The following is a 26,280-nucleotide window of genomic DNA, read 5'->3' as shown; positions in this document are numbered from 1 at the left end:
AGTGACTGTGCCCGGCGATGTCCAGCGTCCAGCCAACAGGGCCCACAAGGTGCCCTCTCGTCTTTCATGCCTTGTCTCACCTCCCCCGTTTCATTGCTGTGGCACTGACAGCTGGGCTCTCAGCAGCACTGCAGTTTCTATCCATATCTGCGGGGTGTCTTTCAATTCTGTTACATAATTAGTTCGTGTACATTGGGGCAAATAACGTTTAATTAGTTTCTTGTGGCTTTTTTTGTTTGTTTATTTATTTATTTTTTAATGAATCATGATTAGGTTCAGTGATTGGTGATCTGGGAAGCACAAGTAATATGTGACCATGAATGGCTCTGTGTCACTGTTAACTTTACTGTATCTTGAACATCTTTCCACTGGAGTCAGAGCTTTTCTTTTTCTGCTTCCAGGTACACGATCAAAGATCTGTTGAATCACGCTTTTTTTGCCGAGGACACAGGTGTGAGGGTGGAGCTAGCTGAGGAGGATGATGGAAAAAAGTCCTCAATAGCTCTCAAACTGTGGGTGGAGGACCCCAAGAAGTTAAAAGGGAAATACAAGGAGAGTGGGGCCATTGAGTTTACATTTGACCTGGAGAAGGAGGTCCCTGAGGTTGTCGCACAAGAAATGGTGAGTAAATGGTTTTAGCTATACATTACAGAATTCTTTTCATACATGGAAATGTTAAATCTGAATGTTGAGTACTAGAAATGGTTTCTATTTCTTTGTCGTTTTATTTTTTTGACACCACACTTTTATGCTTTGCATTTCTTAGAGGCTTATTGTCTTCTAGTGTTTGGTTTTATATAGTGCAGATTGCTAAGATTGATAACTTCCAGGAATATAGTACTATTCTTTTCTTTTTGTTTACATAGTTTTCTCAAGTGAACGCAATCAGATAAGGTTTCCACAGGCCCAGCAATAAAAACAAGATCCAGAAAAAAATGGACAGTTCTCATTGTGGGAGCTATGATTTTCATTACTCAAACTCTTGTTTTGTCACTTGTCTAACATTCTTTTACACCATAGAAAAAGTGCCCTAATAGGGGTATTGGAGAAAGTGTATTGGGTTATCTTCAGGTAGGGAATGTAAACATTGTCATTGTAAGCCTTTCTTCAGCCGAAGACAGACTTTGAGAGGAAAATAAGGGTAGCACACAGTAAAACTGCAGATGTCATACCTTTAGCGAGAATAACGTGGAGAAATTTTCCTGATGAAACTTCCTTTGAAACAGTGCAGTACATAGCACAACATTTTTGCATTTGTTTGTACATCACATGTAAACACTGGAGCGAAAGACGGACGTTTTGATGTAACAGACCAGACAGTTCTGTTGTGAAGAGTGAGCCAAGCAGCAGACAAAGGAAACGTTTCCCCACTGCTCTGATCCCCTTAAAATAGATTTTCTCTTCCTTCCTTTTCTTGCTCCTTCTTTTTGCCTCGTGCACTCCCCTTTTTATATGCACCCTCTCTTCCCTCACATGGCTCACTGCTAAAAATATCCTGGAAGTCATGCTCTTCCCTTTTCTCTGTCAGGTGGAGTCTGGCTTCTTCCATGAGAGTGATGCTAAGACCGTGGGAAAGTCGATCAGGGACCGTGTGGCACTGATCAAATGGAGACGAGAGCGCACAGTGTCTGCAGCGGCTGCAGAGAATCAGGGTGAAGGAGGACACAGCACCCAGATGACACCATCTCAGGGCATCTCTGCTGGGGTGCCACATGTAGGGCAGCCCCTTGTGCTGGAACCAGAAGAGCCAGAGGCAGACCAGTACAACAGGCTGCATAACCTCACAGCCAGTGCCACCTCAGTAACATGTAAGAGATTCTGTTCTCATCTACCCCGAAGCACAAGCCTAATCTTTGACTTTTTTATGAGTGGATGATTTATGTGTCTCTGCAGCAGACAGCACACTTGACAGTGGCATGGGCTCCACAGTGTACTCGGACTCCCACAGCAGCCAGCACAGTGTCCTCTACCAGTCCCTGCTCGAGCCTATTACTATGGCAACACAGCAGGTCTGTATCAGGAGCTTACACACCCTGGTGGACCATGTGCATTCAGTTTTATTTAAAAACATAGACTATTTAGAACTAGCAAACACGCACTTGACCTTGAAACTGAACACACAAACACCCACACACATGCTTTATTCACACATTTAAGAGTTGCCCATGTATTTTTCATACAGTCATTTGTCTTTGTGAACAAGTTTGTTTGTCCTCACCACATCATCATATTCTTTTTGTTATGCCCTGTTTATTTTGAGTAACATATGTTTTGCTTTTGGGTTGTTCCTCAATCAGTGCCCGAGCAGTAGCCATTTTCTGACAGATCGACCCCAGTACTGCGAACAGGGTGAAGTGTGGGAGGCAACGCTGAGCCCAGAGCTCAGGGCTCGATTGGGAGCTGAAGGCCGGAGGGGAAGTGCCCCTGTTATTGACATTCAAAGGGCAAACCACATTGCTCGACTGCATGCCCTCATTCAGTCTAAGAGATCAGTCAGTCCCAACCCAACGGTACCAGAACAGTCAGAACTCAGCTCTGCTGAGCTGCACTCAGAGTCTTATGGAGGGTTTTCCCCACAGAGTGCTATGCCAGTAATCAAAGTCTCCCCCGTCTCTTCACCTACTGACCACCGCCGACTTAGTGATATCAACATCAGATCGCCATCAGAGACATTATCACTTCCTGTGCCAACTGAACGAAGGCACTCTGACCTTAGTAGTCTTCTGAGTCTGACCTCTCATCACAACCACCATATTGCGATGCACAGGGGCTCTGCGTGCCAGGCATGTATTTCTATGCTTCATTTGAGGTCACAAGATTGGAGGCACCACTGTCATTCTGTTGTCATGCCAACGCACCAATGTCCATGTGACTTTAGACACCACCCATCACCTGGTGGAATGATGAGCACTCCTGGCTATGGACTGCTGAAGGCTTCAAGTGATTATTCCAATTTCTCACAGCTGCAGCAGTCCCTCTTTAATATAATCAGTCGCAAAGCAGCCCCTTGTCCCCCCACACCTGCCCAAGCCTCATCACTGTACTCTTCAGCTGCTCTCAGTCCAACCGGGAGTGATGGAGACTGCAGCCTAAAGAGTCAGTTCCAGATTAGCAGTCTTGTTGGGGACCACGAACCTCTCCAGGAGTGTGAAGACAGATGCTGTGCCAGAGAGCAGCAAGTTACCAGGGCTGTAGGAGTGGTAGGTCACAAGAAAAAGTTGTTTTCGCGTCCTATGATGGGGCCAAAACCTGCTTAACACATTTTCCCAGCTTGTAGATGGTTCTGCATTATTCTGCATGGAGCTGGTCTGATTAACTGCCCACTGAGTCTTGCTGCCCTCATAGGCCTCTAGAGCTAACTGTCTTCTTAGAAATCATAAGCTTGCTGCTGACGGAGAACAATGGTGCAACCTCTAACATATTACATTTCCTTCCGATCAACCTTAACCAATGCCTTTAACTACTGATCCAGATTTTAACCTTTCCTTCTCTGCTTGACTGTCCAGATGCAACAGCTGTTGAGCTTGACACTGAAAGATATCCTCTAACCAAAGGGGAAGAGGCAGCTGTCTGATTTACATCCTCTTTCTCTCCCACTTTTTCTCCCTTGTGCTCTCATTTTAGCTCACACCTGTCAAGACCTCATTGTTAAAACGTGTTTCATGAACTTATTTTTATCCCTCATCCTCTCATTATATTTTCACCCATCATGAATTAATGTAACTGGCACACGTATAAGCTTTTGTTAGATTTGATCATTGAATAGAAAATTCATTCCCAACAGATACTAACTTAAAAATATCTCATTTGATCCTTAGGCCAGTTCTGCAGGTTACCAGACTCAACAATCTGTCCAAGGTCTGTCCTCTTCCAGCTCCACAGTGCATGCACCACCACAGTACCTCCAGCCTGGACACAGCTACCCTGCTACTTTGTATGCTCCTCAGCCTTGTGCACCAACACCAGCTCCAGCCAGTCTATGTTCAGTCAACATCCAACATGCGACCAGTGCTGGTAGCTACTCACCGCCAAATGTGCAACAGGCTCAAGTTGCAGCAAGTATTGTACCATCAGCTGTGCCACAACATGTTGTACAAAGCTACCAAGCACCAGTCCAGCAACAGCAGCAAGTAACTGCAGCGAACTCTTTGACTTTTCCCTTACAAGTGCAGCAAACATCTCAGAACTCTGTGGCCCCACCTTTACAACAGGCTCAGTCTGCATCAGGATCAGTTCAGCAGCCAACTGCAGCAACCACTCTGCCAGCACAGCAGCCAACTGAAAATTGTCCTAGTGCATCTGCAGCCCCATCTATGGCACCCACAGTTCAGGGTCAACCAGTACAAGCTTCCAGCACACTGCAGCAGGCCCAAACCACAGTCAAACTGCCCAATCAGCAACATAGTCAAAACTCTGCCACACCAGCACTTTACAGTCAGCAAATATCCATTCAACAAGAGCACCAACAGTCTTTATCACAAAATGCACAGCAAAATGCTGGGAAGGCCTGTGTTCAGTCTCAACTCCAGCATGGCCAAGAAACTGTGTATGCCATGCACCAGCAAATGGCACAACATCCAACCCAACAATCACAAAGTCTTCACTGTTCGACACAGCAACAAGTGCACACTCCAAATGTCCAGCAGCACAGTCAAAAAACTATCCAAACAGCAGTTCCACAACAGAGTCAGGATGTATCCCAGTCTCAGCCCCAAACCACCGCAACTCAAGTTCTGCAGGTTCCAGCCAAACATCAGAGTTACTCAGCTGCAGGTCCACATGATGCTGCCTCTCAGAGCTATGCACATTCTGCACTTCAACAAACAGCTCCGGGTCAAAGTCAGTACCTGCCTGCCCAATCAGTCTGTCCACAGACTTACATAGCAGCTAACCAGGTACTGACTTCTCAGAGCATTTCAACCTCTTCTCAGCAAGGCCAGGCTGAACATACCACCCAACAGGTGAGCATATAGTGTAGATGGTTACTGTATAATAACTATATGAAGGTAACATATAGGGGCGATCGTGGCTCAAGAGTTGGCAGTTCGTCTTGTAACCAGTTCGAGCCTCGGTCGTTGTGTCCTTGGCCAAGACACTTCACCCGTTGCCTACTGGTGGTGGTCAGAGGGCCCGGTGGCGCCAGTGCCCGGTAGCCTCACCTCTGTCAGTGCGCCCCAGGGCAGCTGTGGCTACAATGTAGCTTGCCATCACCAGTGTGTGAATGTGTGTGTGAATGACTGAATGTAGTGTAAAGCGCTTTGGGGTCCTTAGGGACTAAGTAAAACGCTATACAAATACAGGACATTTACCATTTACCAACATAGTGCCCCGGTTTTGAATTTCTGATCACCCTCACATCTTCTTGAGTTCAGCCACTGATAGGATTTCTGGATGTCAGCCACTTCCTTTGTCTGCCGTTGGTACATACCGTACAGGGGCCTGTCCTTCCATGACGGTTCTTCTCCTTGCTCCTCTTCTTTCTCAGGTTTCTGTTGAGGTATTCACTAAGCACATGGTCATCTTCTTGATGTACTCATCCTGGACAGTGGTTCTGACATTCACCAGTCCTTGGCCAGTCTCAGGGTCTTTACAGTCTTTTCTCCATTCTTTTAATGTATCTGAGAGGTTTTCCGAAATTTAATTTAACATAGAGTAAGAGTAAGTCTGTTTTTTTTCCTAATTGTATGCTACATTAATGGAGTGGCTCAAACAGTGAGCAGCTGCTGGTGGGATATTGATTACCAGGGAAAACATATGAAGTGAAACTATGTTAAATAAATTGAAACTTCATGAGGGAAATAGTCAGATTACACTTTTGGTCATAATTTAAAAAATCACATTCTAATTCATAACATTTTGCACCCAAAGGTTTGCTTGTTTCATCCTTTTGTTCTGCATCTTGTGGTCATTCAGTGCTATAACTGTGGAGCAGGAGGAGTGATTCAGCATTAAGTTGTCTCAACAGTGATGCTCTGTGTGGGAGAGACTTTAAATGATGAAAGAAGTTGACATTTTTATTTATTACAGTGTAAATTTGATACTCTTTATATTAAAATGGCAAGTTTTGATTGGGTCAATAGGATTGGAAACATCTGTGTTTCTGGACAGTAGGTGAATGAAAATGAAAATGGTAAAATGAAAAGGCCAACAAACAGGAGTTTCCTCAGACATCAGCCAACAGAGAGATAATGGAAACCATAATGAAACAATAACAGTTGTTTTCATCTCTGTATCAGTTAGCCTTCTAAGGCTTGCTCTTGCTGTTTTGTGGTACAAATGTTCACTGAGGTGGAAGATTCAGACTGAATGCATTAATAGGGAGAGAATGGAAAATGTGAGCTATTCTAATCTGGGTCAATGAAAGGAAGTGTAGATTTTCAAAGTGAGGGATACGTCTCTGCCATCATTGAAGTCCCTCTTTTTTGGTCTCTTGTCTTTTTTGTTCTTTAGAATATCTCTGCTGGTCAGAGCATTTCACAGCTTGGACAGGGTGGACAGGGCCATGGGCAGAATGTCAGCCAGCCAGCTTCCAGTGGGCCAGCACAGGCACTCTCTGCTCAGCAGTCAACTGCTCACCAACAGCAACTCCAGCCTCTGCAGATTTCTGCTTCACTGTCACCATCACACCAACCACAGGTATTGTCAGTCTGTTATCACTGCTAATCTTACCTCCATGATACTCTCTTTTTTATAGGCTTGAAGCAAGTTCTTTTGATGCATCATCCTGCATCCTGCACACAGGAGACGTTTTTTTTTCTAGATTATTTGACTTTTTAATGTTTCTTCCTTTTTTTCCTTTTTCTTTTAGTTTCCTTCACAGTATCCCACAGTCCAGGTGATGGCAGCTGTGACTGATTCTGAATCTTCCTTCCCTCACTCTTGCACTGCTCCTCCCCCTTCAGCCTCAACCTCTCTTAATCACATCTTCCTTTCTCCTGGGCATACTGTCCCTGCGACTCCTTCTGTCTCTCCCATTTCTCCTCTGCACATTGAAAACACATTAGTTTCACCCATCTCAGTATCCCTCATACCGTCCCCGTCACATGCACTGAGTAAGATAGAGCCCACATCCCCACAACCACAACACACTGCTAGATCTGAGGTTTCTCATGCATCACCTGCATTTATATCAGCCCTAACCACCCACCCCACACACACACACACTGCCCGGTGCCAGAACACACACCCTTCCACAATTGGCAGCAGTCAGCCACTAATACAGGTAATTATGACCACTGCAGTGGAGCACAGATGTTTACCAAGAAGGTGTGAACTGGAATTTGAGCATTTGTGTGTGTTTGTTAAAGGTGGTTTTTACTCAAGGGGGTGAAACCTAAGATTGTGATTGTCTTGGGTTGTTTTTACATATTATTTGTGTCAAAAATATACTTTTTTGGAGTAGGTATGGTGAACATAATAAACGTTTATGTTTTTCACATAATTTAATCAAATATTGCATATGAAACAATGCTAAAATCTAGATATGGAGTTCATACATGGATTATGTGAAAGAAACTCTGTCGCCGAATATCTGAAATAAGTTATTTAAGGATGATAATTATGTGTCTTCTTGTTTGTATGTCATTGCAGGCTCCTCAGCAGTCCCAGGTTAGCCATCCCGAGCCTGTTCCCTGTGCTCAGTCAGTCCAGCCATCTCAGCTCAAACAAGCTGCAGTCTTTTCTTCACATGTGCAGAATGGGGCAGAACTGGGAACAGCCTCTGCGGCTGCCCAGCTGGACAGTGTGAGCCCATGCCAGCTCCCCCCACAGGCCCAGCCCCAGAGTCAGGTTCAAAGCCAAATTCCTGTGCTGCAGTCTGCAGACTCCCAGAGAGCATCATCTGGGTCTGCCAGTTCCTGTTGGACTCAGCAGAAGCAACTGAGTAATGTCACAGGAGCTGCAGGTCAGGGTCCATCAGAGATTAACATGGAGGTATGGACTCATTTACATTTACTTGAACACTTCAAGTTCTCACTAATTATTTCTCCCTGTTAGTTTGGTTAACAGCAATACCGGCATAGTGCCGTGAGGCATCCCTGTGCGTCTTTTCAAGACATAAAATAGAAAGTAAAGGATTTCATATTCACCGTTATCCCATTATTTTTCTCTTCTTGTTTAACGCTGACTTTTGTTGTCGTTAGGACCAAGCTGCAGAGAAACACACAGGAGGACAGAGCTATGACAGGTACTAGCTTATTTCTTCTCAGCCATATTTGCTAGTTGCAGGTTCTCAACAATGTGTATTTTGCACATGTGCAATTGTGCCCGGCCTCCTGCACCCTCAGGGTAGGTGGTACACCTCTCACTGTTGTTGTACAGAATCTCTACCAAAAAATTAAAAGCATGATGATGAAAAATGATGCCTGGCAAGAACCTGCACAGGTTGGCAACATTGCATCTGTTTTGTTTTCATTTTAATGCGGCATAAACAATTTTTCATGAGGTATAGATAACTGACCTGATAAGTATAAATAATGGAACAACTAGCAACTATTTTTTTGTCTTAAAGTTGTCATTTACTACTACTTCTTATTTTATTTGTTGTCCTGTAAACCTTGTTGACCACCCTAACTTTGTGTGTAGATGGAGTGCAACATTGTGTTTGGTCAACACTGCCAGTTGACCAGGAGACAGATAAACATATCTGAACACTCATGCCACTCTTGCTGGTCATAGTGACATGAATGAAAGCATTTTAATAGTACTTGCATAACAGATATCATGTATCAGACATTTTAAATCCTGCAGGCATTCCATAGCTGTGATAAACTTCACAAAACCTTTTCACCGAGTTTTAAAAACACAAGAGGAGGCAAAGACCAGTACAATATTCTCAATACAAGATTTCAGTTGCAAACAGAAGGCTCTGTGGTAATAGAGCTCTTGTATTTTCAGATTTAAGTAGGTTATTCGTGATTGTCTATCACACATCTTATCAACTGAATCTGTCTTTGTTAGCCCCCCTACATTTGTGTGGACATACTGGTTAGACAGGTTTGGACAGGTTTGTGCATACTTGTTGTTTTGAAGGTTGTTATGTGTTGAGTACTAGAGTAATAGAGTAAAAAGAAGTGCTGGGTATTCGGTTTTTATTGATTAATAGTGGTTTTTAGTGAATATGGATTTGTATAACTGCCTGTCTTTCCCCAAACCAGTGTCAACTCCGATGCCACGTCAGGAAAGGAGATGAGTGATGGTTATGAAGGGACACATGGAGGTAGATGCGATGGGAAAGTCCGCAAACACCACCGCAGGTCCTCACGCACTCGTTCTCGGCAAGAAAAGCTCAGCAGACCAAAGCTTAGCATGCTGAATGTGGGTAACCAAAAGAAAGACTTTTCCTTAAGTGCTTCTCAAAAAAATGCAACATAAGACAATAATTTTATTGCATTTGCTCCTGTTGCAGGTGTGTAACACTGGGGATAAAATGGTCGAGTGTCAGCTGGAGACTCATAACCATAAAATGGTCACTTTCAAATTTGACCTGGATGGAGATGCACCAGAAGAGATTGCTACATACATGGTATGTTGGAGGTGAAGGCGAAGTCAGCTGAGTTAATGCAAAGGGCTTTTGAAGTGTTTTGCAAGCTGTTCATGGACTGTTTGCTGTCCTCACCTGCAATGCAGCAAAAATCTGTTGTTTTGTCTCTTTCCCTTTTCCTAGGTCATTCATATTGGGCATATTTACAGATGGATAGATATGGGAACAGATGCATAAGCAGTACATTAACATAATGCCTACTAATTTATAATGTAAAAAAAATAGTAGAAGGTGAATATCTACTTGTGAATGCTACTGCTAGCAAAAATACTTCAAAATGTAAAAGCAAAATGAAATAGTCGTTGTAGTCATTGAATTTTCTTATATCATACAATAATAATACACTGCAGATAATATTTGATCTTGGCATAAAATGACATTAGGTTAATGTATCAGAAGGCTATAAATTATTTATTTTGTTTCTCATGTTTGCCTTCTGAATGTACTTTTACGTCTCTTGTTCCCAGCACAGTCATAAACACTTTACTTTAAGCATTGCTTGTTAAGCTAAAACCTTTAATGTTGCACTGTGTTTTTGTTTTGTTTTTTTCAGGTGGAGAACGATTTTATTCTACCTGTAGAAAAAGAGGTCTTCATTGAGCAGCTGAAGGACATCGTAGACAAGGCTGAGGACATGCTGAGTGAGGACACTGAGGGTGAGAGGAACTCAGACCAGGGAGGCAGCCCCAAACAGAGTGAAGGACCTGGCACACTGGGAACAGAGGTGAGAAACGCACTGTTGACAGTTAATAGATGAAATGGTGCAATCTGTCTACGAGTGCCTCCGCCTCAGATGCATCATCCAGGCAGCACTCTCAAGATGACTTTGCACTGCTGCCAAAAATACCAGCCTTGCTGATGCTACATTTTGATCTAACTGAATTTATTCTGAGGTTCAGCTTTTTTAGCTCTTTAGGGGAAGCCTTTTAAATGTACATTAGACTGATGCACATGCTTTAGCACTGGTTGGTAATCTTTCTTTTCCTTTAAAGGCTTCATCTCCCAGCACCCCACAGCTAGTGTACCAACAAAATGGTAAGGCTTTTTACCAGCCAGCATCTCATCTGTTAATATTATGATGTCACTTTGAACAAGGCTCATTTGATTATATACTTTGCACTTTGTTACTGTTTGTTATGAATGCCTTTTCAGTCATACTTAATTTTATCATAAATGACAAATTATACAGGGTGCTATTGTTGAAAGCATAATCGTCTGGAATGCCTTGAAGCTACCATCGTTGTGATTTGGTGCTATATAAATAAAATTGAATTGAATGCAGTTGTGCTGAAAATGATCTGTAATGGTGTGATTTTTAAATTCTGGGAATATAGATGTGGATGCTTGAGTTTTTCTGTTTGCCCTTCACAGTCCTGCACACTGGTAAGCGTTGGTTTATAATCTGCCCCGTGGCTGAGACTCCCATGCACGACAAAGAGAATACATCACACGCCCAGGGTAAGCCCACACTCCATTATTAATTTATAATGTCTTCTGATTTACTTCTTGTTAAACAAAGAATCTTTTATATGAAGAGTTGTTTTACATACTAGTTGGAGTATATTTTCTAGAAAATGAAATCTGCAGCTTTCCTTTCTTTGCTTTTCTCTGCTGCTGCTGCTGCTGCTGCTGCTGTTGTTACTGAAGACGGTGCACATGCATTAGAGTCTATCTGTGTTGGTTCTTCCGTTGGGGTCAGTTATATAAGAGTGCGTCTGCAGTGGTTTTAGGCAAAAGAAGAAAAAAAATGAAGGGCAGGATTTATACTCCAACTGACAGAGCCTGATGGGGGAAGACGAACAATGATGTAACACTTTGGCACTCACAGGAGCTAGCTCCTTTCTTAGCCTTGGCTGTTTACATATCAATCTGTTCTCCTGCTAATTAACTGTCATCTCTTTATTTTTCCAGAATCTGAAAGGTCTGGCTCATCGTCAGTCGGGGCCAACGGCAACACAGCTGCAGTGCCTACTCAGGTCGTCTCTTTGTCCTCCCAAAACCCGTCCTCATCTTCCTCACTGACCACCGCAGCTCAAACCTCGGTCCAGCCTCCGGACCAAATCACTAGCAAAGCCCACATCCAGCAGACCCAGCCCGGTGTTACTAAACATGCCCTAGGTTCTAGTGCCGCCAACCATCGCAGCTCACTTTCTGTGGAAGAACCTTGCATCTCTGCTGTTTCTATGGTTACTGATATGCCATGCTGCGCTATTGTGCCCCCTGTCTCGCTGGATGTAAATGGCATTGAGAAAGGAACACCTGGTGGTTTGGTTTCATCTCAGACTAATCAACCAATCCAGAAGGCCAGCCCTACTGGAGAAGCTCCTCCTCAGCTGACTTCCCTTCAGTCTGTGGTCATGCAGCAACCTTATGCAACGCCCATGCAGCCTGGGACTGTGACCTCACAGCCTCAAAGTCCTGCACATCAGAACTCCCAGTCTTCAAGCCATCAGCAGTGTGTGGGGCCAGGCGAGTCAGACAGTGAGGGGCCACGCAGGGTGGAGTTTGTTGACCGCACTATCAAGACTTTGGATGAGAAGCTGAGAAACCTGTTATACCAAGAGCATGCTCCTTCCCAGCCCTCGAGCCTTACATCTGAAACCCAGGCATCCAGCACAGAGGGGGTCAGCTCCCCTCCAGTCTCAGATGGCCAAAGCACTGAAGGAGCACTTACAAAGAAGAAGGGGGAACCTCTGGTAAAATGCACTGTGTTTGTTAGTAAAAGGGAGAAATGTGAGCAACCAGACTTTGGTTAAAAGCTGCATGGTATATAAATAGCAGCAACAGTGGATCGATTCTTTGCTCTGTGTTATTGATTTGACTATTATCTATAAAGAGCAAGGTAAATACTGTGTTTCGAAAGAAGCGAGAGTAACTAAGTTACTCCTTTCATAACAATGATTCAGCCTGACCTCCCTTATATTTGTGTACATGCATGCCAGCAGAAACACATCAGGTTCTGACTCAGACAACACTGAGGTCAGGAAAGGATAACAGCTAGCCTTAATGCACCAACCCTGTGTATGTCATGTTTTAACACTTGTCACTATGCACATCATTGTGACCTGTCCAACACACACTCTTCTCGCTTTCTGTCTTAGCCTCAGATTCCTGAGCGCACGGATGATGTGGGTACATTAAGTGACTCTGCAGTGCCAGGTAGGTAACATTTATTTGGGTAATATCCATGTCACTTTGTTACTGCATAATGTTTTGCAGATAGTTTTGTTTTGAAAACAAAAATCTCCTTACTGGTCTTTTAGGTACTAACAGGGGTTTAAAAAGAAGTGATGTGCCTGCCAGCTCTGGTGCACATGGCTACAAAAGCCGTTTTCAAGTAAGACCCTGCTTTCAAACTTTCAGTGAGCAAATCAGCTCAATGTAAATGTCATTTGCCCTAATAAAATTGCATTACAGGTCATGGCTTATGCCAGTGTTTATCTGAGTTCCAGTGTTTGTAGCTTTAATATTGCATTAGTTGTTTATGGGCCCTAATTTTGTTATGAACATGGGTTTCCCATTATTGCAGATCATCCCAACTCCGCCGGATGTTATTTGTCGCTTGGAAAAAAGCAAGACAAGCTGCAGCTCCTGCAGTTCCCCAGCTCCTTCTAGTGGTTCTGGTGGGTCTTACAGCCAGGCTCAGAGCATGAACAAGAAAGAGAGAGGATGTGTGGCTATGAGCAGGTCATCAGTGAAACCTCGAGATGAAGATGAGAATGCAGAAACATCTAAATCTCACCGCAGTAGCCGTTACTCTGCTCCGCCAAACTTCTACCAGGCTACACCTTCTTCTAGTCCTGACAGCACCCCATGCCACATTCCCCGGGCCCAGACTATTGACGCTTCAGCACATCACCACTATCGCTTCCCCTCTCACCTCTGCTCTGACTCAGCAGATGAGGACAGCAGCAGCGTAGCTCTTCCTCCTGCACATCCAGCTCCTCCGGCTCATACCCTGTCTGAGCACAGTGGAAGTGACCTCATGAAGAGGGCAGTCGCCTTCCTGCGGCGCTCTGGGCGAAGCAAAAGTGAACAGAGCTCTGATTCACCGAGCCGACAGCCCGTGTCAATGAATGGTCACACTCCTTCGCCTTCAGCAGGACATGCACCCTCATCCTACGTCAGCAGTGACAATGACTCTGAGTTTGAGGATGCAGATATGAGAAAAGAACTACAGAAACTTAGAGAAAAGTAAGTTTTAGCTGTGGTTGACTGCATGCTTACAGTCAAACACAGCTACACTAATGTGCCTGTTTTATTAATCTTTTTTTTTTAATTAGCTGGTGTTTAAAAACTTTTTTAAGTGGAATACAGTTCCTGTGTATTCACTCTAATTGTTTCACTGCTCTAATTACATAACCGTTTCAGTTTATTGAAGCTGCTTCACACTAGTCTGATTGTCTAACTGTCATAATTAGTTATATTAAAAAAAGAGACTATTTGGGAATATGGCTGAATTATAGTCACCATTCTCTGGAGCCTATGTTCAAGTATATCCCTCTGCATGGTAATCAGAAGTAGGTATGACGTAATGCTTGCATTTAACAGAAAACCTTAATAGATATTTTACAGGATGTGTCTTGGCTGAAAATGGGTATTTTTGTATGTTTAATATGCATGTAACAGTGATAGTTAAGGCAAAGAGACTGTTAAATTACACAAAGAATGAACTTAGTGAAAATGACACCCCTGGTGACTTTATTTTGGTGGAGTCCTGTGAAAAAGTATACCCAATGATTCAGGAGATTATAAAACCACCTTTAATTGAATTATTTTAAGTTAAGAATTGCTTTTTTATGATCAATTACCAACATATAAAATCATGCTAATACTGACTTTTAACAATGCAGAGTACAGGAGATGGATAATAATGTGTGAGGGAACTTTTGAAATGATGTTTGTTTGTTTGTTTTTTTTGTTTTAAGATGGTTACTAAATATTTTCTCCTTGAATCTACCTTTAAGACACATGAAGGAGATCTCAGAGCTGCAGGCATTTCAGAGGAGTGAGATTGAACGTCTGTACAAGGAGTTGGGAAAAACTCTGCCCCCCAATGTCAGCCTGCTTCATGCTGCACCTCCAAGTGGCCGTAGGCGCAAAGCCAGCAAACACAAGCTAAAGGCTGGAAAACTGCTCAATCCAATGGTGCAGCAGCTCAAAAACAATCTTAATACAACCAGTGCTGACAGAAAAGGTATGTGGGTTGGGAACGTGGGGTGATGAGTGGCTATGTATCCGTGTGATGTGATGATTTGTGTGTATGGGAGAGTGTTTGCAGCCTGTGGAGAACACAGGAATGACACCAGGTTCAGAAAACTCGTAGGAGTGTGTGATTCATTCTGACTCACACTTTACTTATTTTATTTATTTATTTTCTCTTTGTGCCAAGGTGAGAGTGCTGCCAGCTCGTCCGGCTCCCCGGCTAAAAGTTCAGTTCTATCAGATGGCTCAGCCCACTCCAGCGGCTGCTCCAGCTCCAGCAATCAGTCGAGCACTGCCCCAGAGCATGTCCACACCCAGCAGCCCTGTTCTTTGAAGGGTTCTTTCTCCTCAGACAACATCTACGCTGGACTACATGGTGATGGAAATCCCAACCATGCTGGCCCTGGTCAAGGTACATATTATAGGTTCATGGGTTTGTTTGTGTGCAGTTTGTGTGTGGTCATGCAGATGGACATGCATTCAGCCATTATACACATTTTTAACAACTGTTAATGGTGCCCCTGGGTAGCATTTTTGCTAACTGGAGGATGGAGAACCACCTCATTTTTACCAGCTTCAAACTTCATACTGTGTGTACTATAGGATTATTGACAGCACCACATTCTGCATATTCACAAATACACGATTTTATTGTTAAATTTATGCCATTTTTTTTTTCAAGTTGAGAAACAAAAGTGGACTGTGCTATAAATAATTGTGTCCTAGCAGGAACAATACTTGTGTACTAATATTGAACTTTTGAGCTCATAAATTCCCTGATAATTGTCTGAAAGCTGGGGATGTTTGAGTTTTTATGCAGTTCATACCAAGAACAAAAACAAAAGAAATCTGGACACTGGTTCTATTAATCTGCTACATTCTGCAGAGGATGAAGATTTGAACATTTGAATTTCCATGTTATTTACTTGAAAACTCAAAACAACTAGTACTAGATAATTAGCTTTTTGCTAACAGTGTTTAGAGTGAAATGAGAAATGTGAAGGGAAATAATTTTAGTGACTGTAAAATGTTATTTGAAGCTGGGTGATTTCTGTCTTTCAAACATTGCTATTTAATTTTTTTTTTTTTTTAGGTTTCATATTAAATTCAGCGTATTCCAAGGTATAGACACTATAATCCCATAAATACATAAAATAGGCATAACAATACACAAACCCTCCACTTTATATTTACCTGATGATTATATATTTTTTAGGACCCATAATAAAAGTGTATAATCTGTGCTTTAGTGTAAATGAAAGTGACAACAGGCGCACTGGAGAGACAACATGGTTTTACAGGTGTGGCCACAGACCATTGCTCTTTCCTTATCCTTCCTGTCTGATTATTTTCCTTATTTAGCTTTTTGCTAGTGCCCTTATCATTGCTGGTACGTGAAAAGGTGCACAGGTAGTCCAGCTCCTCCAGGATGGCACTATCCATATTTATTTTTCAAAACGGTTGGCTGTGTCTCCCATACCACGAGAATGGGCCGTTGCTTGTGTCTTTCACATCTGCTACATGTTGTCTGTGTGAAGCTGCTCTCATTTCTAAAGAGAATGGGACGCCAGTTCTGGTGTTCTTAGGTGAATGCCAGTCAAACTGCTGAGTTCTGGTTTGTGAGCACAGGTCTCCCTGAAGGATGTTGGCCGTTCATGCCACCTTCATGGAGTCTGTTTCTGGCACTTTGGTCAGAAATATGAGCATGAGTAGAATGCTGAAGGTCATTTTGTTGAGCTCTGGCAGTGCTCTTCAAGGTCCTCCTTTCACAAATGAGCAGATACAGGTTCTGCAGCTGGGGTGAAACCCTTTTGCAGCCATGTCCAGCTCTTGTTGTGTAATGTCTCATCTCTTGGTACTTCCTTGAGACTGTCCTGGAGACACACCAAACCTTCTTGTGACAGCACATATAGATATACTGTCCTGGAGGAGCCACGTGTGCAACTCGAATAGGCTGGATTGGAATTACTCCCAGCAGTGACAAAGACACTAGCAAAAAGCAAAGCAGAGAAAAATCAGCCAGGAGAGAGCACTGGTCTGTGACCATCAGCTTGGCACCTGCCACTGCAGAGCCAAAGTTTCATTTACACCAAAACAGGTAAAATGGATTCACAATGGTTTGTTTCCTAACTGGACAGACCGATATCTCTGAAGTTTAATTGACTTTGTGTTACACTGTGATGATTGAGTGTTCCCTTAAATGTTTTGAGGAGTGCAAGATATAGGCAGCCAGTTTGAATTATCATCAGAGAGTCAAAATAGTCTCATTCATCACCAGATACTATGGTTGGATCCTGCATATCATGCTCTGTCCTTTTCTGGTGCTTTTAATGGTGGGGATTTCTCATCCCAGTCTCTGTGCACTTTTACATAGTGTCTTTCTTGTTTCTTCTCTTCTTCCCTCTTATATTCATTTTTGCAGGCTGGACGGTTTACCACCAAACGTCAGAGAGAGTCACCTATAAATCTAGTAGCAAACCACGCACTAGATTCCTCAGTGGACCTGTGTCTCTGTCCATCTGTTTGTATTTGTTCTTTTATATTTCCCCTCACTCATTTCCATATTCTCTTTATTTATCTGCCTCTCTCTCCTATCAAACTATTTTTTATTTGTGTGGAATATAGTGGATATTTTATTTCACCATCCCTGCAGGTCTTCTCACCAGACATACACCCATTGTTTATTCCTACCACCCACACTTCTCAACAACCTTAAAACTTGTTTTCTGTATATTTTCTAATTTATTTTATTTATTTTGTTGGCCGGAACAAAAAAACAGATGATATATATTGACACATTAGCATGATACTGTTGTGATAAACTTAAAATTGGATATATCTGACTAATACAGATGAAAGATTTAGGCAGCCATGAAATGTTTCTTGCCATAAAAACATACTGTACAGTGAAGCAGGTCAGTAGGGCTGTGCGATATGACCAAAATCTCATATCCCGATATAAGAATTCTGTCGTCCGATAACGATATAAATCACAAAAATGTAACATTTTCTGTAAATTCTGTGAATCTCGGGCAGCTCGACTTGCGGGAAGTGTTTCCAGCTGCGTGTCATGTAGCTGGAGTCCAGCGTTTTAACCGATTCATGAAACGATACATTTTTAGACTTACATTTTAACAGCCGCCGTTTTTTTGTGAGTATTTATTACACGGCGTGCTGCGGGGAAAAGCCTGTTCTAACATTTAAGTCTAAGGTTTATTTTTTAGCACCTGGCGGCTCTTTTTTTACTTCTCATCGTAAATAATCTGCTCTTTCACGTGATTCAGTTTATTTTGAAAAGTCTCAACAGGATCTTGAGCTTTATTGTGAAAGGTTTATGTGGTACATAAACAAGCGAACGCGCGATGGTGTTACCGTTGTTGTTGCTAACCACAACGCATAAAAACAGGCGCTTGTCCGTCCGTAGTGTGGTTATATTAAATATAAGAGAAAGAGAGAACTTTAAGAAATTAATTTAGCAACTAAAGTGACCATCAAAACGGAGAAAAAAATATTGCCGTAAACAGTTTATTTTGCGACACCACGAAACAAACGATAGCGTAAAATGAAACGATAGACGTTTTTATATCGTCATCCGATATATATCGTTATATCGATCAGCCCTACAGGTCAGTCTGTGTACTGTTTGTTTTATAGCATGTGACTTTGCTGAAAGTCTGCGAATGTGTTAGGGCTTTTACCCCTCAGCCATAAAAGACTGACATCGTCAAACCTGGTGGGTGGTATGGACATCCAAGTCTGTGAGCACGATAGCTCAAAAATGAGCTAGTTTTAAACTTATGCCATATGTGCATCTACTAGGAGGCTGAGCTGTAGCACTGGCCGGCACCCGTGCTTTTAAAGCTTGTAATTGGTACAAAAGTGTGACATTTACAGATAGATACAGTCTCTGCTGTTTTCTAGACTTGTTTGTGTTTGTAAGTCAGCATTTATGGCTTCTTCTAATAAAACCCTTATTGTCTATAATATAATTTAAAACACAATCACACCCGAGTTAGAATGTATTTACTAAGCAAAATCTACTACTAGCATTATAAAATCACTCTTCTTCTGTGATTTAGTTTACTTGAAGACAGTGATTTAATTAAAGTGACTTGATTACAGCAGCTATATATAGAAGTGGGAATTACCTAACTCTGGGGGATCTCAGAGAAAAATATAGACATTTCAATTCATTCATTCGTGCAGGGTGACCTTTCTTTCCTGGCTGTGTTGTATATTTTCAGCTTGAATTAAAGCCTTTTTTGATATTTTTCTGAAGAAGTGCAGCATGACTCAGACGTGTGGCTCTTTGTGCGGGTGTTGAGATCTGCAGGTCCAAATTGCTGAAAATAATTTCTGTGCACTGAAGTAGAGCGTAATTTCTATGCAGTCAGTTTTTCCAGTGTTTCATTTGCACAGAGGAATATTTTCCAGATAGAAAGAGAGCTGTGAAACAACATGTAATTGTTATCAACCATCTTACCAACCCAGTGCTGTACTGTGAGCTAGGGCTGAACGATTATGGAAAATAATCTAATTGCGATTTTTTGCCCCAATATTGCGATTGCGATGCGATATGCGATTATTTTTTAAGGTCTTTGTCTTCTGTATTATTAAACAAAGACAAGCAATACATCATATAGTATGGCCAATACTATATTACATTAATTTTAAACTGTTCTTTCCTGGAAGACAGACCTCTGTTATGATGACATGAGGTGATGCATGAATTGATGACTGACATTTTTATTTAACTTCTTCAATCACAACAGTATATTTGAACATACACAATAGTTTATTTTTAGCTTACAAACATCTGAGCATAAAGTGCTGACAAGGAACCCTGGTGTAAACATTAAAATGAAAGTCAGTACAATGTGCAGATTGCAGAAATATACATAAACAAAATCAGTGGCTTTACCACACTCAGTTTTTCGACATCTGTGAACTACTAGACAGTCATTCAATTAAAAAATAATATTAAATAAATAAAACTAATAAATAAAAAATACACACATCTTACTGATCTCTGCAGTCAGTAACATTACACATAAAGTGCAAACATAATAGCAATTGTATAAACACACACACAAACACGCCTTTAAAGTTTAAAGGCGTGAAATTGGACGGTCTAGCCTTCTGATTAGCGTCACCGCTGTCTCGGTGGAGTTTAATAAACTCGGCCGTCTGCTTCTTGCTATCTAAAATATAACCAGACACTGGCGTAAATTCTCGACTGTCTCATACTTCTGTTTAATAAGTTTTCTGTTTGACGTTTAGTCAGCTGTGTGAAAACCAAGGAGGAACCCACCCGGGGGATTAATAAAGTTTTATTTTATCTAATCTAATAACTTTAATCTCAGCCAAACCGATTTACTCACGAACAAACAAAACACTGAAAAAAGCCCAACAATAACATTTTTAGGTTGTCTAAGTGACTTATATATTACGTTTAACCCGAGCAGCGAAACTCCGCGGTGATCTGAAAATGATGTGCCGGGAGTTGTGCCGTTCTCGGCCGCATCAGTAACCCTCGAGCTCCCGGCTAGCTGTCGAGCTGGTGGGTAGCAGACGCCTCTGAAAACGTCGAAGCACTTTTGCAAATATGGGATATCTTGATAAACCGAGCAGATATTCGATGTTTACACAACTACTTTCTCGCCTGAAAATATTTTAAAAGTTTATTTTGTGACCCAGAAAGATTAGTATGAGTAATTTTAAAACTTAATAGCGGCCGCCATTGTTGGAAACTGGAGTTTGGCTGGGCCGCGCTATGAATTCTGGGATATGGTAGTAATTTGGACAGCCTTCGGCGCGTCGCTGTGACGTAATCGGTCTACAAATGCGGCCTCAGGAGGATGCAGCCCATGAATTTGGACATGTCCAGAGTATAATCGCAGCCTTTGCGGTTAGAAAATTGCACTTGATCATGTCGCGATATTATCGCAAATGCGATATATCGTTCAGCCCTACTGTGAGCTGTATTTAGTCAGTGGGAGAAAGGAAGTAGAACAAGGAGTAGCTATATTTCTATGAATTCAGTGTCCCTGAGGACCCAGATTGCATCCAGTTGACCTTAAGATTGAAAAGGAAACATTTCTAGGGTGTGCTGCCTCTTATATTCAAAATCCAGGCTGCAATAACTTTAATGTTGTAGGTACCTATGTCAGTTTACAGTCTTTCCTCTGGCAATCATCCATAATTCACAGAACTGCAGTTACATTCATAATTATTAATTTATAATTATATTACCCCCTGCTCTTCATACAGTTGCTTTGTGCAGTGCTTCTGGCTTTCAAAAATAGACCCCACAAGCACGCTGGAGCTTGTGAATGCCTAGTCCTGTCCAAACATGGGCCTAATACAAGATGGTGTGAGTGTGTTTGTGTATGTGTGTGCATCTGAGAGAGAATGGCAAACTCTTTATACCCTATTTATTTGTTGTGTGTTTCCATCCACAGTTAATTTTGATTGTGTAACACCCCCTCCCACACACACACATACAGCTGAGTCGAGGCATTACGTCTGCCATCCTGTGTATACTAACACAGAGAAAAAAACCCCAACCCTTCCCTAATAGGCAGGGCCCTATGCTTTGATTGAGGAAAGCTCTCTCTGTCCCTCATGTTTGGATGGAGAAGACGTGCATGGTGCAGGCGCCAGGCAGGGCACTGATGGAGACTTGCTCCGCCATATGAAGGGCTGTATCATCAATATTATTATGGTTTTGTTCTTTCACCTCTCCTGAGTTACCTGCATGTTTGGATTTTTGGTTTTTTTTCTTTTTAATTGCTGACTCTGATGAGTTCCAGCTTGTATCTATGTGCTTTCAATTGGTTAAATTTTATTTGTTTTGGTTTCATGTTTTGTTTCACAGGCATTCTCACATCGACAAAGGGATCTTTTTGCTTCCCTTTAAATCCAGGCTCCAATATTCTTTCCCAGAAAACACAATGTTACACATTTTGTAGTTTCTCCCTACCAGTTAATGAAACAGTAAATCATCCGTTATTCCAATGATCAAACAAAAAGTACAAATTTATACGATAGTAGCTGCATTTTACCAAATTTCTGTCCAATATTTTTTGATATATTCCATATTAAATATAATCATGAAAAGGTCAATAAATGTGCAGGAACAAACATGCAACATGACACGTAAAGGCAAGTTGTGGTTTCTTTTAGGCTTGTACACTTTCTAAACATCAGCTCTTCAAATGATATTAAAGACAACACCTAGATTTGCTCCTCTAGTCCTCCTCACTGATTTTTACACCCCTCTTCCTCCTTTTCCTCTTTCTCTCTCCTCAGTTGTTTTGATAGCTGAATGTGCTTTTGAAGCAGCTTGTCCACCTACTTGTGGTGTGCAGTGTGTCCTGGCCTAACTGTTTCTGTCTTGTGCTGTTTTACCTTTTTATAGGGTCCACTCTGAAACGACTATGTCTAGGCAAAGAACGCAGTAGTAGTAACTATCTCATTTACTTTCTTATTCTCTGTCTTTTCTATTCGTCCTCACTATTTTAGTCCTTTTTTTCTCTGAAATTAATTTGGCACTTGAAAATGTCTCCGTTGTTTAAACGTGGGTACTCAACAGATTGTTGCATTAATTTGTTTCATGTTTTGCATGGCAGTGTGCCTACATGTCTTGGTTGCTGGATTTTGTCACTGCTTGCATATCAAACATTTCATTTTTATTTAATTGTTCATGAAAGACATGTATGTTGTAATCCTTTGGCTGCTGGCAAAATATGTGTCACAACTTTACCTGTACACTCATTTTGCTCTAGCCTCGCCAGAATGATGAGGATTATTTAAACGTGGCTTTCATGAAAGGTCACATTACAGGGTTTTTTTGGATTTTTTTGTGAAACTGTCCTTAATTCTGCCATACAGCAGCCAATTGATTTGACAGCTGTTTTTTTGTTGTTGTTGTTGTTGTTGTTGTTTGTTTTTTTGTTTTGTTTTGTTTTTTAACTAGGCAGATTTTAAGACCTTTGTGTCTTTTCAGGGTCCTCTCTCAACACCACCACTGCTCAGACAGCCTCCAGTCAGACTCAGCCATCACTCTCTGCAGCAACATCCTCGCCCTCTCCTCAGCCATTCACACGTCTCGCTCAGGTCCAGACCAACAACAGCAACAACAAGAGAGGCACGTTTACTGATGATCTTCACAAACTGGTTGATGACTGGACAAAGGAAACTGTAGCAGCGGCCAGTCAAGCACGACCTTCCCTGAACCAGATGAAACAGCAGAGGCGTCGGCAAGACCTGGAAGGCGGTGCAGCACCGATGGGAGCAGTTACTCGTGAGGTATTTGGAACAGAGAGTGACTGAGAGTTTAGGAGCTGTACTTCATCATTCTTAATGTAAGCATGAGTCAGCCTGAGTCTGTGCACATATTTTGTCCCCTCTGTTCCAGATGAAATGTCATAATGGTCCCGGCAAGTTCCAGCTGCCTCTTTCATGCCCCCCGACTGCTGCTTTAGGCCCTCGTATACCTGCAACCCTATCGTCAAACTCATCCACAGCGCCCTCTCCTGGTTACCTCATTCCCGCAGGCTCCTATGCTGGGATGGTTCCCGGTCCTCTTTATCCCCAGAGATGGCCCAGCTTGCCCAGTCCTGTAGGGTCTGTGGTCCCCGTAGGCTTGCTTGGTGCAGCAAGAATGATGCCCTATGGCACAATGGCAAACCCACAGATTCAAGCTTACCCTCTGGTCATCCACAGTCCCGAGAATGGCCCGTGTCCAAAAACCACAAGGACTACTTGATCTGCTTACCAAAATTTATTAGTGTGTATTTGCAAGACAGTCCAGCTCCACTCTGCTCTGTTCAGAGCAACACATGTACATAATCCCATCATGTAAATACCATGAGAAAAGTGTTGATTCTTCATGCAACACTAATCTGTAGTAAATTGTGTGTGTGTGTGAGTGTAGATATGTGTGTATATTATACAATACATGTTAAGTAAGTATGTTTGAATACTTTTTTGGCTTTAGTCATGACTCAGCCATACTAGTCATTTTATGTGTGGTCACAACATCCATATTTCATTTTATTCTTCAATTCTGCAATTTTCTTGTTGCTTTTGCCTTTCTGGGTTAAGTACACTTTAAACACTACATTGGAATCCAAATATCAGTGGTTTGAGATACAATAATAGGACAGTATGATGAATCTATTGGAAAGAATGTAGTGCCTTGAACATTAATTTATATAAATTTTTTATTCTTGGAAAAAAGAAAAAAAACACAAGTCTGCATCCAAGTTATTTTATTTTAATGTAGCTTGAATGCAGTCTTGAGTTTTTAATACGTTGCAATTTTTATTTTTATCTTTTTTTGGTTTACATATGAATGCCCTTCTGTTACTGCACTGTCATCACAGTATGTAGTTTTATTTAAATAACAGAATCGTGTTTTAACTCTTGTTTACTTTCCACCCCTGTGACAGATGGAATGCCATAGCGGTGAGACGTACTGATGCCTTGCAGAAACAAACGGTTAATGTACGACTGATGAGGGAAGGGAGAAAAAAAAAATGCCAGCAGCCAAAATCCACTCATTCAGGTCAAAATGGTTCAGCAGGACACGGCCTCTTTTTGATAGGATAGCTGATACATTAGACAGCACAAGAGCTGGCAGTGTTGTAGCTTTGTGCTCAAAGGAAAGGCGGTGTCCAGAGCCATACATACTGTACATAGTTCTTTCTACAGTATATGCCTCCGGAAGTGTTCTGATCAGAATGTAGCGATTAATATGTGAAGGCTTGAGGCTCAAAAGTGCAATTTAAACCCCTCAACAAAGCTTTGATCGTGGCCTTGCCACAAGCCTTATCTCTAATGTGTGCAACAGGAGCAAGCTAAAAAGTTGAACAAACGTCGCAAATCACCAAGCACCAGACAGAAGACAGAAGTTACCGGGCAAAGTATAAAGATTACAATCCACGCAGCAAACTGAATTCACTTCCAGTAAATGTTCTTTCAACTTTGCTAGTACTCAGCGTACACTGTATGTAAAATGTTCTGTGCAATCACAAGTTAGCTCTGATGTTTTCAACCTATTTGATGTTTGATGCTTTTCTTTTCTTTTTCTTTTGGTGATGCTGCTATCATCTGTTAAGGTGATCCTACTGTATAGTTAGGCTTTCTGTTCACATACAATGACACTATAATAAACAAGACTCCTCAGATTAACAAATGGGACACTCATGAAGCAGTGTTATTGCCTTGTTGAAATTTTGTTCATTTCACACGTTGCTTTTGATGTCTGCTCTGTTTTCCAGTTTCTTTCCAGTGATATATTTCAAAATGCAAACGACACTCGATGTGGGAGATTTGCACAACACATATTCTCCTTTTATTCTGCGTTTAAAAGAGTTCCTACACTGTATATAAGTGGGTTTCACCCATCTGTACTTTTATATCACCGACGAGCATGGCCAACTTTTCATGTTCCACAAAGCTTAACAGTTACTGCTATTATGGTTAGAAATTTCACATCTTCACAGCACATTTGAAAGATTTCAGCACCCCCAATCTTGCCAAGCTGTGAATTTTACAGTTTTCTTGTTTTGTACATTTTGTTTTTCTGTTTTTGTGTTTTTTTTGGTTGTTGTTTTTTTGGATGAAAATGATATTGATGGTGGTGGTGGTATTGGATGAGGAGGAGGGGTTGCTTTGAAGTATATTATTCCATCAATTCGGTTTGAATTGGACTTTTATAGGATATTATGCAGAGTCTTCTGCTTTGGTGAAATACTTCCAGTAGTAAGAGATTTCTGTTCTCTGTCATTTGTATCTGGTATGTTTTGTTCCACCTCCCTCGCTGCTAACTTACTGGAGAGCAGAGAAGGGAACAACTCTATGGCATATTCATTTGGATGCACTGATGAAATGAAGAGCTGATACACACAGAGGGGAAAGCAGCTCTGACACCTTCTCCCTCTGCTCATCTCGCTCTTCTGTGGACAACATTGCCCCCTGGTGAATATGCACTGGTTGTCAAAGGCTTGTATTCAAACTGTGGGATTGCTTTTTGCCTGCTGTATGTCCCACTGCATTACCCCACCCTATCCTGCTGCACTCTTATCACAGACTGTATGTTGAGAGAGAAATAAATATTTTATGCTTGATAGCATGTCTCGTTGTTATTTGCATTTTTAGTGTCTTCCGTGTATTTCATAAATAATTTGTTTACTTTTTGTAAGTAGCATGGAGTAAGAGTTTTCATTTTTATTATTTAAATTTGTAAATTTATAAATACTCAGAATTATATTATTATATTTTTACGACGGACAGGAAGTGTTTCTGTGAGGCTCGAGTTTTCACACCGTCGACGTCTTTGAACAGACGCCACAGATTCGCAACATACAGTACAAACCCTGGCAATGAAAATAAACACTTTAACAAACCCTTTAAAGAGATTAATTATATTACAAAATCTCGCTCAATATGTTCTAACAGGCTACAGTCAGGAAAGAAAGTGGAGAAATAAGACCCCGCTTTGTGTGGCGAATCTGTCGATCCGCATC

At 41.7% G+C, this 26,280-nt stretch overlaps 1 protein-coding gene across 3 annotated transcripts in view; it reads left to right on the top strand.

Moving 5' to 3' along the window:
• The window catches only part of LOC147306004 (serine/threonine-protein kinase WNK2), a 42,815-nt gene extending 16,934 nt beyond the window's left edge, over positions 1-25,881 (top strand). The window contains exons 7-29 of one of the 3 annotated variants that reach the window (XM_086278703.1): positions 402-621; positions 1,529-1,808; positions 1,894-2,009; positions 2,298-3,200; positions 3,819-4,961; positions 6,451-6,636; positions 7,591-7,932; positions 8,142-8,185; positions 9,156-9,315; positions 9,407-9,523; positions 10,095-10,265; positions 10,534-10,576; positions 10,913-10,999; positions 11,453-12,237; positions 12,643-12,700; positions 12,805-12,878; positions 13,071-13,735; positions 14,509-14,738; positions 14,934-15,158; positions 17,169-17,267; positions 22,167-22,211; positions 22,755-23,056; positions 23,166-25,881. In XM_086278703.1, coding sequence (XP_086134829.1) covers positions 402-621; positions 1,529-1,808; positions 1,894-2,009; positions 2,298-3,200; positions 3,819-4,961; positions 6,451-6,636; positions 7,591-7,932; positions 8,142-8,185; positions 9,156-9,315; positions 9,407-9,523; positions 10,095-10,265; positions 10,534-10,576; positions 10,913-10,999; positions 11,453-12,237; positions 12,643-12,700; positions 12,805-12,878; positions 13,071-13,735; positions 14,509-14,738; positions 14,934-15,158; positions 17,169-17,267; positions 22,167-22,211; positions 22,755-23,056; positions 23,166-23,516 — 6,646 coding nt within the window. In that variant the 3' untranslated portion in view covers positions 23,517-25,881. Of the gene's footprint in view, positions 1-401; positions 622-1,528; positions 1,809-1,893; positions 2,010-2,297; positions 3,201-3,818; positions 4,962-6,450; positions 6,637-6,808; positions 7,223-7,590; positions 7,933-8,141; positions 8,186-9,155; positions 9,316-9,406; positions 9,524-10,094; positions 10,266-10,533; positions 10,577-10,912; positions 11,000-11,452; positions 12,238-12,642; positions 12,701-12,804; positions 12,879-13,070; positions 13,736-14,508; positions 14,739-14,933; positions 15,159-17,168; positions 17,268-22,166; positions 22,212-22,754; positions 23,057-23,165 lie in introns of all 3 variants that reach the window. The other 2 variants (XM_086278704.1, XM_086278702.1) reach the window with 2 other exon arrangements.
• Positions 25,882-26,280: the final 399 nt, after the last annotated feature.

This window comes from Aulonocara sp. 'chitande type north' Nkhata Bay, linkage group LG20 (assembly GCF_057382095.1).
Source record: "Aulonocara sp. 'chitande type north' Nkhata Bay isolate Kocher_YH1m ecotype deep benthic linkage group LG20, A_spYH_male_GT1.1, whole genome shotgun sequence".
Taxonomy (NCBI): domain Eukaryota; kingdom Metazoa; phylum Chordata; class Actinopteri; order Cichliformes; family Cichlidae; genus Aulonocara; species Aulonocara sp. 'chitande type north' Nkhata Bay.
This window is presented reverse-complemented; position numbering and strand designations above follow the sequence as displayed.